At 30.0% G+C, this 14,438-nt stretch overlaps 2 protein-coding genes across 4 annotated transcripts; both read left to right on the top strand.

Moving 5' to 3' along the window:
- The first annotated feature begins 1,253 nt into the window (after positions 1-1,253).
- On the top strand, positions 1,254-7,102 carry LOC127264284 (uncharacterized). Of its 3 annotated transcripts, none has more exons than XM_051293727.1 (5): positions 1,254-1,735; positions 2,168-2,301; positions 4,383-4,533; positions 6,321-6,388; positions 6,795-7,102. In XM_051293727.1, the coding sequence occupies exons 3-5, from the start codon at positions 4,440-4,442 to the stop codon at positions 6,972-6,974; spliced, it is 342 nt and encodes a 113-aa protein (XP_051149684.1). In that variant the 5' UTR covers positions 1,254-1,735; positions 2,168-2,301; positions 4,383-4,439; the 3' UTR covers positions 6,975-7,102. The 3 variants fall into 3 exon arrangements, with proteins under 3 accessions (XP_051149684.1, XP_051149683.1, XP_051149682.1); XM_051293726.1 differs by having other exon boundaries at positions 1,257-1,735; positions 4,362-4,533; XM_051293725.1 differs by having other exon boundaries at positions 1,275-1,392; positions 1,561-1,735; positions 2,168-4,533.
- Positions 7,103-8,673: 1,571 nt separating this feature from the next.
- Positions 8,674-14,047, top strand: LOC127264299 (adenine phosphoribosyltransferase 1). The gene is made up of 6 exons (XM_051293757.1): positions 8,674-8,907; positions 8,997-9,107; positions 10,169-10,261; positions 11,006-11,155; positions 12,080-12,138; positions 13,781-14,047. The coding sequence occupies exons 1-6, from the start codon at positions 8,820-8,822 to the stop codon at positions 13,832-13,834; spliced, it is 555 nt and encodes a 184-aa protein (XP_051149714.1). The 5' UTR covers positions 8,674-8,819; the 3' UTR covers positions 13,835-14,047.
- The last annotated feature ends 391 nt before the right edge of the window (positions 14,048-14,438 follow it).

Below are 14,438 nucleotides of genomic sequence, written 5' to 3'. Positions count from 1 at the left end.
TTTCTAAAATTTTATATTATTTTGATTATTTTATTATTTTACTTAATTTTTGGATATATATGTTTCTTATTTAAATTTTACTTTTTAATAAAATAATACTTATTCATAAAAAAAAAATATACTCCATATTTTACCTTTAAACACATTATACATAATATCTTTTCTACTGTTGCTATAACATAGTTATTGCTTTATTTACTTATATATATATATATATATATATATGAAAAAAATATTATATATAATAGAATTAACTGATGATATTTCTTTTGAAGAATTTCATAAATATTGCAGGCAATATTCTATAAAATCATTACTATTTCTTTTATTTACATTTATAAATTTAATAAAATACTACTCAAATAAAGAATAAATTTCGTCCAATTGACTGCTCAATTGTTTTGGGTACGAATTTTAATAGAAGTGTAATAATTTTTATTCTTTGTTCTTTTTATTGAAAAAATTTACAAGAAAAAAAAGTGAACGTAATATTTTGCTTAAAAAATAAAATAAAATAATTTTTTTATGACATATTATTTGATATTATATAATCATTGATGATTCTCTACCGTGAAAAAAAATGAGATAAATACTCTAATTTTGAAGGTCAAAAATAAGGGAAATAAGCTGGTATTAAGAACCTGAGATGGTTATTGTCAGAAATTTTGTATATATATATTTTGATCGGAATAATATTTTAATGACATGAGAACTGCAGCCGGAAGTACTCAAGTGAACCACTGGCTTGGCCTGCCGAACCTAGTCAGTGATTGGAATTGTCGTGCGTTTGTTTGGAGAATGCTCTCCAAAATTTACTATTTATCAATTTTTTTTAAAAAAAAAATATTAAATCAAACATCTCTTTTTTATTTATATATTATATTGAAAATCAATTTTATATTTAACACATTGTATCAACATATTTATACAAGATTATACAACTATTCTAATTCAAATATCTAACTTAAAATTCAAACCACCAAACAAACACACCCTTGGAGAAAACGAAATATACATCGGGTGTATTTGTTTGGGAATTTTTCCCAATTTACACTATTTATCAAAAAAAATTTTTTTAAAAATATCGAATCAAATACCTATTTTTTCATTATTTATATCATAATAAAAATTAATTTTATATTCAAAATATCACATAAACACTTATTTATATTATATCATATTAAGTCTTACCTTTACAAAATTTTACTATTAAAATTTTAACTCAAAATCCAAATTGAAAAAAAAAAAAAAAACACACACACACTGTCCTAAATCATTTGTAAAAATGCAATGGCTCCCTGGACTGGAACCCCCAAGCATCCGGAAGCTTCCGCGTCAAAATCTGAAGCATGCGGAGGAAATTAACGGAGGGTAGATATCAGTAAATCCTAGGTAATAATTATGGTAAATAAACAAAGCCAAAAAAATGGTCACGGAATGCAGAGAGAGTACGATTTTCAATTCCATGTCATATATTTGAAGCGCACAGCCATTCACGTGTCCGTGCCAAAATTTCCGACCAATTACGTCTTCTTCTCGGTATTTATGGAGATTCTTCAGGGTTTTCCTCGGAATGGCGACCGGCCGCCGTCCGATCTCCCCGTCGGTTGAATGATCGGCGACCGTCGGATCGATCGATGTATCAAAATGAAGACGAAGAGATTCTTGAAGAAAATGATGAGTCCCTTGAGGAATGTCTGGGGCAAACTCTGTGAACGGATTGGTCGAGAAATTGGTCAGTTAATTTCCTTTGAATTTTGATTTATATATATATGGAAGGTTGCGGTGCTTTATTTGTAAAATACAAAAACTACATAAGTCTTTATTAAAAACAACGCTTTGCTGTTTGTAATAGTGACATTTGTTGTTTGTTTGTTTATAATTATAGGTGTGTTTGTACAAGTATAAGTATGAAATGTGCAGTGTGAAACTATATCATGGTTGTTAGTTTATATATTCTATTTGTATTATATAAATATAAATGATGTATTGTCACTAATATTACCATGTGTGCGTTGTTTGCTAGCTCTCTCTGTGTGCTACTGGTTCATATGCTGTGTTTGTAATATATTACTGTATATGCTGTTTGGTAGTTATCTTTGTACTGTTTAGGCCAATGTTGAATCTATATAAATATATATATTGAGTATGGATATGGAATGTGCAGGGAAGATAAGACTTAGGAGGGAGGTGAAGAAATGCGAGTACTCGGATGTGCACACGCTATGGGATATGCTGCAGAGGAACGAGAGGGAGCAGCTGCACTGACTCGTCAAAGCAGCTTGGACATATAATCTGAGTGTTTGTTCTTGCTCCTTTTTATTTAATTGAATTGGTGTGTTTGTTTGGGGAATTTTCTCTAAAATTTACTAGTCATCAAATTTTTATCTCCAAAAAGATCAAATAAAATATTTTTTTTTAATTTTTTTTTATATTGTATTAAAAATCAATTTTAATTTAAAAAATTATACCGTATAACAATTCAAATTCAAAATTTTTTCTATTCAAATTCAAACTCAAAATCCAAAGCCCCAAACAAACACACCAAGTTTATGTTTATTCTCAGATTGATTGCTGTGTCACACACACACAACCCTCCATGGAATTGTGTTTTAATTTGTTCTTGTAAGAAACACACACTATGAATGTGGGTTTGCAATGCAATTCCTGATTCCTTTTTACACTTTGCTCACCACACACTCACACATACCTCTAATTATATATACTGCAATGTGTTTATCTTCTGCAAGGCTCTGTTTGGATAGAAGCTTTGAAAGTTTGGAGTTTTGAAATTTTTCGGTGATAATGAAATGTTTGATGTTAAAAAAGGTGTCTTTTGTATGCTCTATTTAAATAGAAGTTTTGAAAGTTTTTGGAGTTTCAAAATTATTTTAGAATAGTACAAGTTGGTATTTAATTTGATGTAATATTTTGTAAGAAAAAAAAAATGTATATTTTGCAAGGCTCATTAAGATAGAAGTTTTGTTGGTTGTAGTTTGAAATTGTTTTGAAATAAGATGTTGATTTGAGTTTTTATTTAAATACTATTTTGATGTAATTTTTTTGAGAAGAAATATTGTATTTTATTGAAAATTATGTATAGTAGCGTTGATTTCAAATTGAAATCACAAGAGAGCAAACCCTTGATTTTTGGAGTTTTGGAAAATTCTAGTAATAGTAAAATTGACATTTGATTCGATATTTTGTGAGAAGAAAAAAATATCTGATGTGATGTTTTCTTGAAAAAGTCATTGTTGATGACTGGTGACAAAAGTTTCAAAAGTCTCTTATGGGTTTGTTTCTTTTGTCATCAAACTCAAGTTTCTGCTATTTGTACTCCGTGTTTTCGGAAATATAACATCATACAATATCAAACTCAAACCAAATTTTTCTCATACCCATCAAAAGAAATATACCTAAGTTTAATGTTAGGCTATTGCCATTGCTTGTGACCTAATCCAATATAATATATGTTTCATTACACACAGTATAGAAAATCATAGGAGTGTGAATTAATTTGGGTTTCGAAAATTTTAAGGTGAAAACATATATTGTCATATTGGGTGTGATATTTTGAATGAAAAATAGATGATGCTCGTGATATATTAATATATATATATATATACATATATTTTTTTAAGGAGAAAAAATGGAAGAACCCACATTTGAATAGTGCATAAGTAGAAACATAAGAAATAAGTAAACAAGAAACATAAGAAATAAGTAAACAAGAAACCAATGTATTTAATAGTCTGATTTTGCATTGTAGATTGTAAATTTCAGTTATGGTGTCCACTTGTCATATGTATTTCTGGTAGCAACAAGAAGTAAAAGAAAAATGAAAACAAAAGAATTTAAATTTGATGTTTCTGAGACATTGAACTGTTTATGCCAAATGAATTTATAACAAATTTATGAGTGTTCTGTCATTTTTGTGTGCAGAAAGAAAATGATGACCCACCCCACTCCACCCCACACCAACACCATTTATTTCACTTGCATTTTTATATTTGCACACACATGCATTGCATTGAATTCCCAATCCCCCCTTTTTAATTTCTGTAGCTGATTAATATATATATATATATATTTGCATTAGCAAAAGGACAACTCAAGAACATTCAATGCAATGCAATGCATTCTGATCTGATTCTGATCTGATCTTCAGTCTTTATGTGCTTCTTCAATTTGCAGCTGCATTATATTGCCTCTTTCAAAATCCACATGGCCTCTCTTCATCACTTCATTTCCTCCATGCATACAAATGTCATCTATTCTGATATAGTTGCCTTTTTAAAAAAATAAAAATAAGTTATATGTATATGTATATATATTATATTATTGTCTTGTTATGTTTGTAGGATTTCTATTTCTAATTGCAGGAGCTAAGGATAAGTTATCAACATCTTGTGACTGATTTCCTCCATTGAAGTTCTGAAATGAAAAGGGTTGGATTATTGTGGTTTTTCATAGCTTTTATGACAATTTGGAGTTCATATTCCATCCAAGTCACTGCTACTTCCTCAAATCCAGGTAAGCTTTTTTTAATCTTTTTTAGGTTTTTATCTTCTTGAAATCTGGTAGTTCTGTTTTTTACCTCTACCCACTGTGCTTAGAATTTCATATCATTTGCCCATATAATGCTTTGGTTTACAAATCTCTATCTATGGGTATGGGGTAGGGGTAGGGGTAGGGGTATATATATCACCACTCATTTCCACATATTATAATTTGATCTTTTTGGGGATGGAACCCTTTCTTTTAGGATAAATTTGTGTTGTAAGATGTTGAGATTCTATGGATTACTTTTATTTTTTAGACAATTTTTTTCCTTGTTTGATGTTTTATTCTATGAAAGGGGATTTGTATTTCATATGCAACTATTTCCTAATAATTTTGAGATTGTTCGTAATTTAGGGTGTGTTTGTTTGGGGGTTTGGATTTTGAGTTGGGATATGGATAGTAAAAGTTTTGAATTTGAATAGTTGTATGATGCAATATAAATAGGTGTTGATGTGATGTTTTGAATGTAAAATTAATTTTTAGTATAATATAAAAATGAAAGATAAATGTTTGATTTGATGTTTTTTGGGGGAGAAAATGAGATGAATAATGTGTTTAAAATCCAATCTCCCAAACAAACACACCCTTAGTGTGTTTAAATCTCAGTAATTGATAGGATTGCTCAAACTCATGCTCAATTATGTACTGAAGATTATATAACAAGCCCCTTGTTCCATTTAGGCTGTGTTTGTTCGATTACTTTGACCCAAATTTTTACTATTCATAAAATTTTAGTCCCAAAGATATCAAATAAAATATTTAATTTTCATTTTTTTTTTAATAATATACTAAAAATCACATCAATTCTTATTTGTATGGTGTGTATAGTTCTTTTGTCCGCAACTTTATGCATACTTTCTATTTAATGTCTGCCAACTCTATGCTTAAATCATAGATAACAATCATTTTCCATCCATTTAACTATTTTCATACTTCAATACATAACAATATTTGTCATTGTCTTTAAATCAATACATATATTATCAATTAAACACCACCCCTAATGAAATTTTCAAAATATTCTTACATAAATATTTATTTTTTCATTAAAATATCAATTGTCTCCATGTCCAACATACTTGTATATGTAGTTAGGTAGAAATACAATATGAGCTAAAAGTGTTTGACTATAATTAGTCAGTATCGTGTTGACAACCCAATATATATATATATATGTCAGTGGTGCATTAGCTATAAATTGAAAGTATAAATTATATATTAATATAATATAAATGCAACAATCGAAAATATGCGACAATAATCTACATATTATATACTACTTCCTCCGTCCTAATCCAAATGAGTCATTTGAGATTTTGTAATAAATTAATAAATAGCAATATTTTATTGGTTAGTTGAAGTTTATAAGAAATTTTGATATTTTAGTTCCTGACTATATATATAAAGTAATTGCACTTTTTCTGAAATAGAAAATTACTACTTTTGAGTGAAACAAAAAAAAATGGTAAAATTAGTACTTTGAGTTGGAAATGTGAGTATAATTTATGACACACAACATATATATATATATATAATAGTATAACATGCGAGATAGTCTGGTGGTATGGGATTGACTCGTGACTGTGGCGAGCTTAGTTTGCAGACTATTAGGTTCGGTCCCCTAAAGCGCTATACACAATATATGTTGTATCGATGTTTAGCATGTGATGTTAAGCTATATTTGATGTTTTGAATAGGGCTAATCGTCGTCAGTATGTTCAACACCCTAACTTGTCCTATATATTAACACATTTCAGATTTGGCGAATTCACTAGGCAGGAAGATCGCTTTGGCCATCTCGGCATCTCAAAGCCGGGAGCTTAAGGTATGTATATATTACATATACACTGAGGGTGTGTTTCTTTAGGGGAGTTTGGAGAAATTTGAGTTTGGGTTTGGTTTTTATTTAAATTTTGGAGTGAGTTTAAATTTGTGTGTTTCTTTTGTTTCAGATTTGAGTTGGATTCGGAGAGTTTTGATATGTATTGATTCGATAGTAATGAATATAATAATATAAATGTGTATTAATTTGATTATAAATTTATATTATACCTATATATATATATTTCTAAATTTTTATTTATTTGTATTATAATTATTATAAACCTTTTTATATAGTCCCTTCAGCCCAATTTTGGGTTATATTGTTTGCACAGGAATCCAACCCAAAACGGTCTATATTTTCTAATTCTTTATGTCGATAACTGCATATTAATTGAATATGCACGCAGGAAAACGGTAAAATCCGATGGAATAAAATGGAGGTTGAAGATTTGAAGTTAGAAGATTACAATGATGTGAATCCAGTTCCGGTTCCGAGCTCCACAGCTTCTATACGGCCCGGCCCGATCCAGCATGGTTCCCCTCAGTTTCCCTACATTCCGGGCCCGCCGCCTCCGTCTTCGCCTTGAACCAATTCATATATATATATATATATATATATTGTTAAGTTGCTAGCTACCTACCTTAGCTTGTAATACCTAACCTGTTTTTGACATGTCTTTAACTTGATTACATTCTATCTTTTGGATTCTGTTTATTTTTATTGTTATTATTACTACTCGTTTCGTATAATTTGTTATTTTTTAAAAAATATAATTAGACATTTTTATTATATTTTAAAATTAATAATTTTTTTTATTTTAATTAAACTATTTAGTTATTTTAATTTTAGTATATTATTATTTATTATATCATAATTATTTTTATTAAAATAATTTTTAATTAATTACTAATTATATAACTTGTAACGAATGAAATATTATTTTTAGTGCTCAATCTTTGGTATCTTCTATTAAAGCATTTTGATAGTCATTGAAACAAGGCTTTACATTGGTCGACTCTATAAATAATACTTCATCCGTGCAGTTAGAAAGTATACACATTTCTATTTTGGGACGTAAATATTTTATTAAATATCTCATATTTTTTCATAAATACTCATACTTTATATATCACATCATTACTTTTAGACCAAAAAGTAAAACAAAAATGTCATTACACTACTTTTAACTATCCATTATAATTAAAATATTATTATTTCTTAAACACCGTACTAAAAGTAATTGTATACATTATGTGTGGAAGGAAGTATGCTTTCATTGGAGAAGCCTCTAAATAAAAATTGACTCTCTTTAAAAGTGGATTAGTGCATATGCATGTAGATGTTTATTTTTTTTGAAATATGGATTTAAAAAAAATAAAAAACCACCTGCATTTAATAAGGAATTTTTTTTATATATTTTTTTTACACATTCATTATTTTTATATTTTTTATACAATTTTTTATATTATATATAAAAAAATTTCATTTTCAATAATCTCACTAAACAAACACGCCCCATGTCTCTTTATTAGAGTTACTCTAACTTGCTCTCCCAAAATAAAAACAGTTTTTGTGTGAAATTGTATATATATAAATATTGATAAATATTATAGTACAAAGTTCAAATATAATACCTTATCAAAATTATTTTTAAAAAATTAAAAAAGAAATTATAGTACAAAAAGTTCAAATAATATACCTTACCAAAATAATTGACTTAATTCATTAATAACATACCATTTAAAAATATATAATTTAATAAGTTAATAATGATAGAATATAAAAACATGTCAATTATTACGGAACAAATGAAATAATATTTAAAAGATAGTCCGCGTATATAAAATATTAAAATTTAAAATTTGTGACAACAAAAATGTAACATCAAATTCATTTGACCAGGAGTATAAAAGTAATTTTAGGAGTGTGCATTATGTCCAAATTTACATATATTTTTTTAATAAAAATAATTTTTTATAAATTATTATTGAATTATTATTTAATTTTAAATTCCAAACCTTAAAACAAAAAATAATAATAATAATAATAATAGAAAAGAACAATCAGACATTGGTCACCCAGATCACTTTAATATCTTATTTTATTTATTTCAAACAAGTAATTTGGGTTAACATCTGGGTCGGATATCTATTCAATATCTTCTATATGGACACGGGTATCATTAACGGGTTTGGTGTAGGAACTTTGGGGCATTTTGGTCATTTCACGAGATCTCTCTCTGAGGCTAAAGTTGTCCCAATAAGATATTTGTACGATGGCAATTCTGTCAACTTCAAAAAAAAATCAATTCACACCTAACACTAGTCACTAGCTAGCTAGCGCCACCACCAGCGGCAGCGAGAACCGGTGGCCGACGGCGGCTCAACTGGTGGCGAACGGACGGATATCCGCTGGGCGCGGCAACCACACCATGGCGCTCTCAAATGTCAATGGCGCAGACGCACGCGTTGCACGGATCTCCTCCACCATTCGTGTTATTCCCGATTTTCCAAAACCTGGTGACGCTCGAGCCTGTGTTAATAATCGGCCTTTATTTCTGTTGATGCTGAATTCTAGAGCGAGCTGATTTGTTTGTAAAATTGTACAGGAATTCTGTTTCAGGATATAACTACGCTGCTGCTCGATCCTGAGGCATTTAAGGATACAATCGATTTGTTCGTTGAGAGATACAAGGACAAAAACATCAACGTTGTTGCAGGTAAATGTTTACTTCTCCGTCTTTTCCTCAACTGGTCGGCAGTGTACTTACCTACTTATGTTTTCTTTTTTTCTTTTTTTTTAATGCTTAATGTTAACATGTTTCGCGGAAATCTTTGATATAGAACTGTCTACTGCTTGGGGTTATAGTTTGTTTGAGTTCTTCAAGAATTTGGATGGTTGCGGACTTAGTTGCATTTAGGCATTAAAGTGGCTTATGGAATGCTTTCTGAGCTTTGTTATGTTGGGGAATTTTTGGATAATCTGCTTTATGTGGATAATCCGGTCTCATAACTCAGAGGAAATGATGTATATGAAAATATGTATAAAGAAGAAAAATCAGAAATAAGGGAATATTAAACTTAATCTGATCTAATTCCAGAGCTTGGCATTTGAAAGGTAAGAATTTGAATTGAAATAGTTGTATGGTATAATATAATAGGACTTGATGTAATGTTTGAATGTAAAATTGATTTTTAGTATAATATAACAAAATTAGTGATGATTTTGTTTTTTTTTTTTTTTGGAAGGAAAATGTTTGTTGAATAGTAGATAACCAAACACAACCTAGATTTGATTTCAAACAGCGATTTTGAGCTGGTGATTTTTCACAAAACTGGTGCAATTCTTCAATGGGATATGATTTTTCAAGAATTGATGCAATTCAAATTTATTATATATTTGTTTTTACCACACAGAAATTAATCTAGGCAGAAAATTTATGCATGTTCACGAGTAGACACAATTCATCCCAATCAGTGAAATTATTCCACTAATAATTCCACTAAAATTATGAAAATGTTAGCTGGTAGAATGTAGAGGAAACTTTGCTTTATGGGCTAAGAAAGAACAAGAAATTATCTGATGCTTCTATGGCCAAATGATGGATTAGTGGATACTGGAAGTAACTCTGTGTCATCTGGGTGGGGGGTATTTGGGTATGTACTTTCATGTTACGTAGAATTGAATCATATTTATTGAAATTTATTTCGATGTAACATAAGTTATTACATCTCTGTGACTATGTGGTCTGTTTTGATCTTATTGTGCTTCTTTGTGTAGGCGTTGAGGCGAGAGGGTTTATTTTTGGTCCTCCAATAGCATTGGCTATAGGGGCAAAATTCGTTCCCATGAGGAAGCCTAAGAAATTACCGGGTATAGTTTTCTCATTCATACGGTATTTACTGAATCTTCCTTGTATGTTCTTTTGTTATAATGGCAATATGATTACAATATAAAAAGAGACCTACTGTTGTTTCATCCAAGTTGCAATGGAAGATGTGAGAAATGGACTTTTTGCATGTATCTTTTAAGACTTTCTGTTGTATTTTGAAAGAATAATGTGTATCCACGGGGGAATATTAATGGGCAAGTCCTTCAATTTACATTAGTGTTAGTTTTCGGCTCCTGGAATTGCCGGTCATTTCTGCATGAGGAATACGAAAAGAGAAGACACTACTTTCTCCCGATAATATTGGAAGTGACTTAGGCTCAAAAACAATATTCTAGATTTAACATGAACGGATGCTTATGATTCTAGATTTAACAACGGATGCTTATGATTCTATGTTGGTTTTACTTTTTCATTCTGTTGTAATGATGATATTCGGTTGCTCTATTTAAGGGTTTGGAAACTTATTTCCTGCTTGAGTTTTGAAGTTAATGCTTGGAACTGCTAACTTATTGAATACTAGCGATAAGTAAATATATTCCAGCATTTTATTGAAATAGGAATCCACTTTATATACACAATAGCACCTTTTGTTATTTTTTATGTTTTCTTGTCTTACATTAAAGATTTATTACGGTGCATTGATAGAACTGTTTTGCATGCTTGTCAGTTGTATTACTGATGTGTGATTGTAGCCGAGCACTTAAAAATCATTATTACACTTTCAGGGGAGGTAATATCTGAAGAGTACACTTTGGAGTACGGAACTGACAAGATGGAGATGCATGTTGGAGCAGTACAACCTGGCGAACATGCAATTGTTGTTGATGATCTCATCGCTACGGGAGGGACCTTAGGTGCTGCGATCCGCCTACTCGGTATGCCTATTTATATCTTTTTTGAAATATGCCATAGAAATTCAATCTTCAGCTAACTTTGGATGCACTTGCTTCGTGAGTATAAACTCATGCCATATAAGTCTAGGCCCAATCCCTACGGAGCTACTCTCTTCATCCGCCAAAATTACATAACTTTGTGTGGGCACAGAGACTAAAAAATAATGATATTTTAATATAAAAGTGAGGTAGGTAAAAAAGTAAAGTGGGGTATTATGATGAACTTGTAAAGTGTTTGTTTGGGTTTCGAACAGTAAAATTTAGGAGAATAGTTGTTTTATGTGATATAAATAGATATTTTGAATGTAAAATTGATTTTAATATAATATAAAAAATAAAAAGTAAGTGTTTGGGGTTGGAAATTTGGAGGAATAGTAGAAAACCTCAAAATTCCTCCAAACAAACACATTGGAAATGTTTTCAATTGAAAGTGAAAGTGTAGAGCTATTTTAGTGGCACAACGGTTATTACTTGTTGAAGTAGAGGTAATATATATTGTAGATGGATAAATTTTTTTTACTATAAAGGGGTGATACATGAGTTTAGGGAACAACCAATAAAAAACAGAAGGAAAACAGGCATAATTTGGACTTCTCCTTTACGCAACACAACCATTTGATATGAAATGGATAAAATCTTGTGGGTTTTGTATCCATGGATGCCATACGTGACTATGTAAGTATATGAACTTTCTGAGTTAATATTTTTGCTTAAAAAGGGATATATGACTGGTGCTCATATATTGTTCTGATTATTGTTTGTAATTTGTACACTGTTGCTTGTTTTTTGATCGACCGCATGCCTCAGGCAGCATTGTGTTTCAGTGAGATAATATTAACAAAACGAATAGTTGAGCAAATTTTACCATGTGTGGAAATCATTATCTATTCTGGATTTTTGCTGCAGAACGCGCTGGAGCCAATGTGGTCGAATGTGCTTGCGTCATTGAATTGGCTGACCTGAAGGTACGAAACAGTTGTCTTTATAACCAACTTCCATTTTTATGTTTGCTAATGGTTAAAATGAGGTGTTCTGAATTCTCTAATCTTCGTATATTTTATCTCTTGAAACATCATATATCGTACAACTTCTACATTTTTACTAGTTTCAGACCATGACTGCTATTACTGCTTTATTCGAAATGTAGGATGGAGTATATCAACCATAATTTATAACGACTTAAGGATAATTATCGTGCCGATTATCGTCCAGTTATGTATTTGCTGTCTTGATCCCTACCTCGAATATTTTCATCTAGATAGCAAATTATTTGGGAAACAAGAAGTGTGAAAAGTCTAGATCTATATTATAGCATTCTTTACCAAATACCGATCACAATAAGAAAAGAGGTACGAGGAGATCGACGAATGTTAAAATGGTGCTTAAATAATTGATACTCTCTCCGTCCATTTTGTAGGTATAAGTGAGTAAGAGTTTGTGGACTAAAATGCTCTTGAAAGTACAGTTGATAGATTTAAAAATAAGATAGTGATACGTTTGGAAATTTAGGTGAAATGTAAGTGTATTTCACTATTTGTGTGAGGACTATACTACTAAATAAAAATTGATTGTGGATATTCTAAAATAATAAAATGAATACATTAAAACTATAGATAGAGCGAAGTAACATTCAAAGCAAAAAGGACACTTATTATAATAGTGCGTTTGGTATAAAGAATGAAATTGAAGAGAAATGACAATGGAAAGAAAATTGCAGAATAAATAAAATTTGATAGAAAATGCGAATTGATTCTTTTGTACGGTAAAATGTAATACAATTTGTATAACGATCTGTAGGAGATATGTATTACAATTTAGAGATGTGAAAAAAGAGAGGGTGACTTGACTAGGAAGAGAGAAAGAATTAACTAAAAAAGATTTAAATGGTGTGAAAATCTTTAGAGAACATAGTTGATGTGTTTAGTTGGTGATATTTTATTATTATTTTTAATTTTGGTTTTGGTTTGAACAATAATTTGGATTTGATGTTCTTCGAAAGAAAGTATTATATTTTTATATATAATTTGTAGAAAAAAAGAATTTGTCTGATAAACACACTCAAGATTTCTTATTTTTCATTTTCCTCAAATTTTCTGGTAGTGAAATAAAAACAGAGAAATCATTTATTTCTCAAATTCAAATATCTAGTTTAATCTCTCATTTAAGTGCATGGATAAGCTGTTGATCAGCATATGCTATGAAATGACCAACATATATTTATACATGTCTCAATATATTTATAATACAACATATATATTATATTATAATTAAACATATGCTGAGATATCTATAAAACATACGTTGGTCATCATATAACATATATATTGATCTGGTCAAATCAATATCATTCTGACTTGGTTGGATCAGCACAGGATCTGTAGCTCTCATCATTTCAGTTAACTTTTGACGCTTCTTTACTCAATGACTAATTGAAAAGTTGATGGCGCGCCGGATTTGATTCATCGCATTCATAATGTTATTCATGGAATTTTTTCTTAATATTACTTTTTTTACGACACACGTGTTTTAGACAATTCACTCATCATCGATAATGCAATATTTTGTGCTAATGGTTTGCGCCGGCTAACTTCTTTCGCGTCATTCCAGGGCCGCGACAGATTGGAAGACAAATCACTCTTTGTTCTTGTCACCTCTACTTGAGGGGAATGGATATTATCTCGATTCTTGACAGAAACTGCTATTTCATCCGGATGGCTAATCGATAAGTTGTTTGTTTTAAGCTGCTTTTTTATTCTCTCTTTCCCGGAATATATAAGCTCAAATTGATATCTGCATTTCGTCTACATGAACATTTCTTGTGGATGGACAATGTCCAAACCTATTTTAAATCGAAACCAAACCGATTCGAATGTCTGAACTGTCTCTCCCCTAAACCAAAGTTTATGCTTTTGTTTAGGTAGAGATTGACTTCCCTTTTCTTCAATCTCGTGCTTGATTTCAATTGGTTATGTCTCTCTTACTTTTGTGGTTGACCTTTGCCTTATTTTTTTAAGTTTTTGACTTTTTGTTAGAAGTCAAGAAGGGAATTGATAGATGCAGATTTTGAAAGAGTCTATGGCTTTCTTTACTTTGTGATTTTTGTTTATGTGTTTTGGGTTTAAATAGTGATTGCTTGTTGTTTTGGAAAAGTAAAGTTTCTTTCTACGAAATAAATAAATAAATAAAAACTCAAATTAATATACTCATGTCTTACTGTTGGAAGAACTTAGCAATCTTTAGGATGTATATATATATATATATATTT

This window comes from Andrographis paniculata, unplaced genomic scaffold (genome assembly GCF_009805555.1).
Source record: "Andrographis paniculata isolate CXL003 unplaced genomic scaffold, ASM980555v1 Contig70END, whole genome shotgun sequence".
NCBI lineage: Eukaryota > Viridiplantae > Streptophyta > Magnoliopsida > Lamiales > Acanthaceae > Andrographis > Andrographis paniculata.
This window is presented reverse-complemented; position numbering and strand designations above follow the sequence as displayed.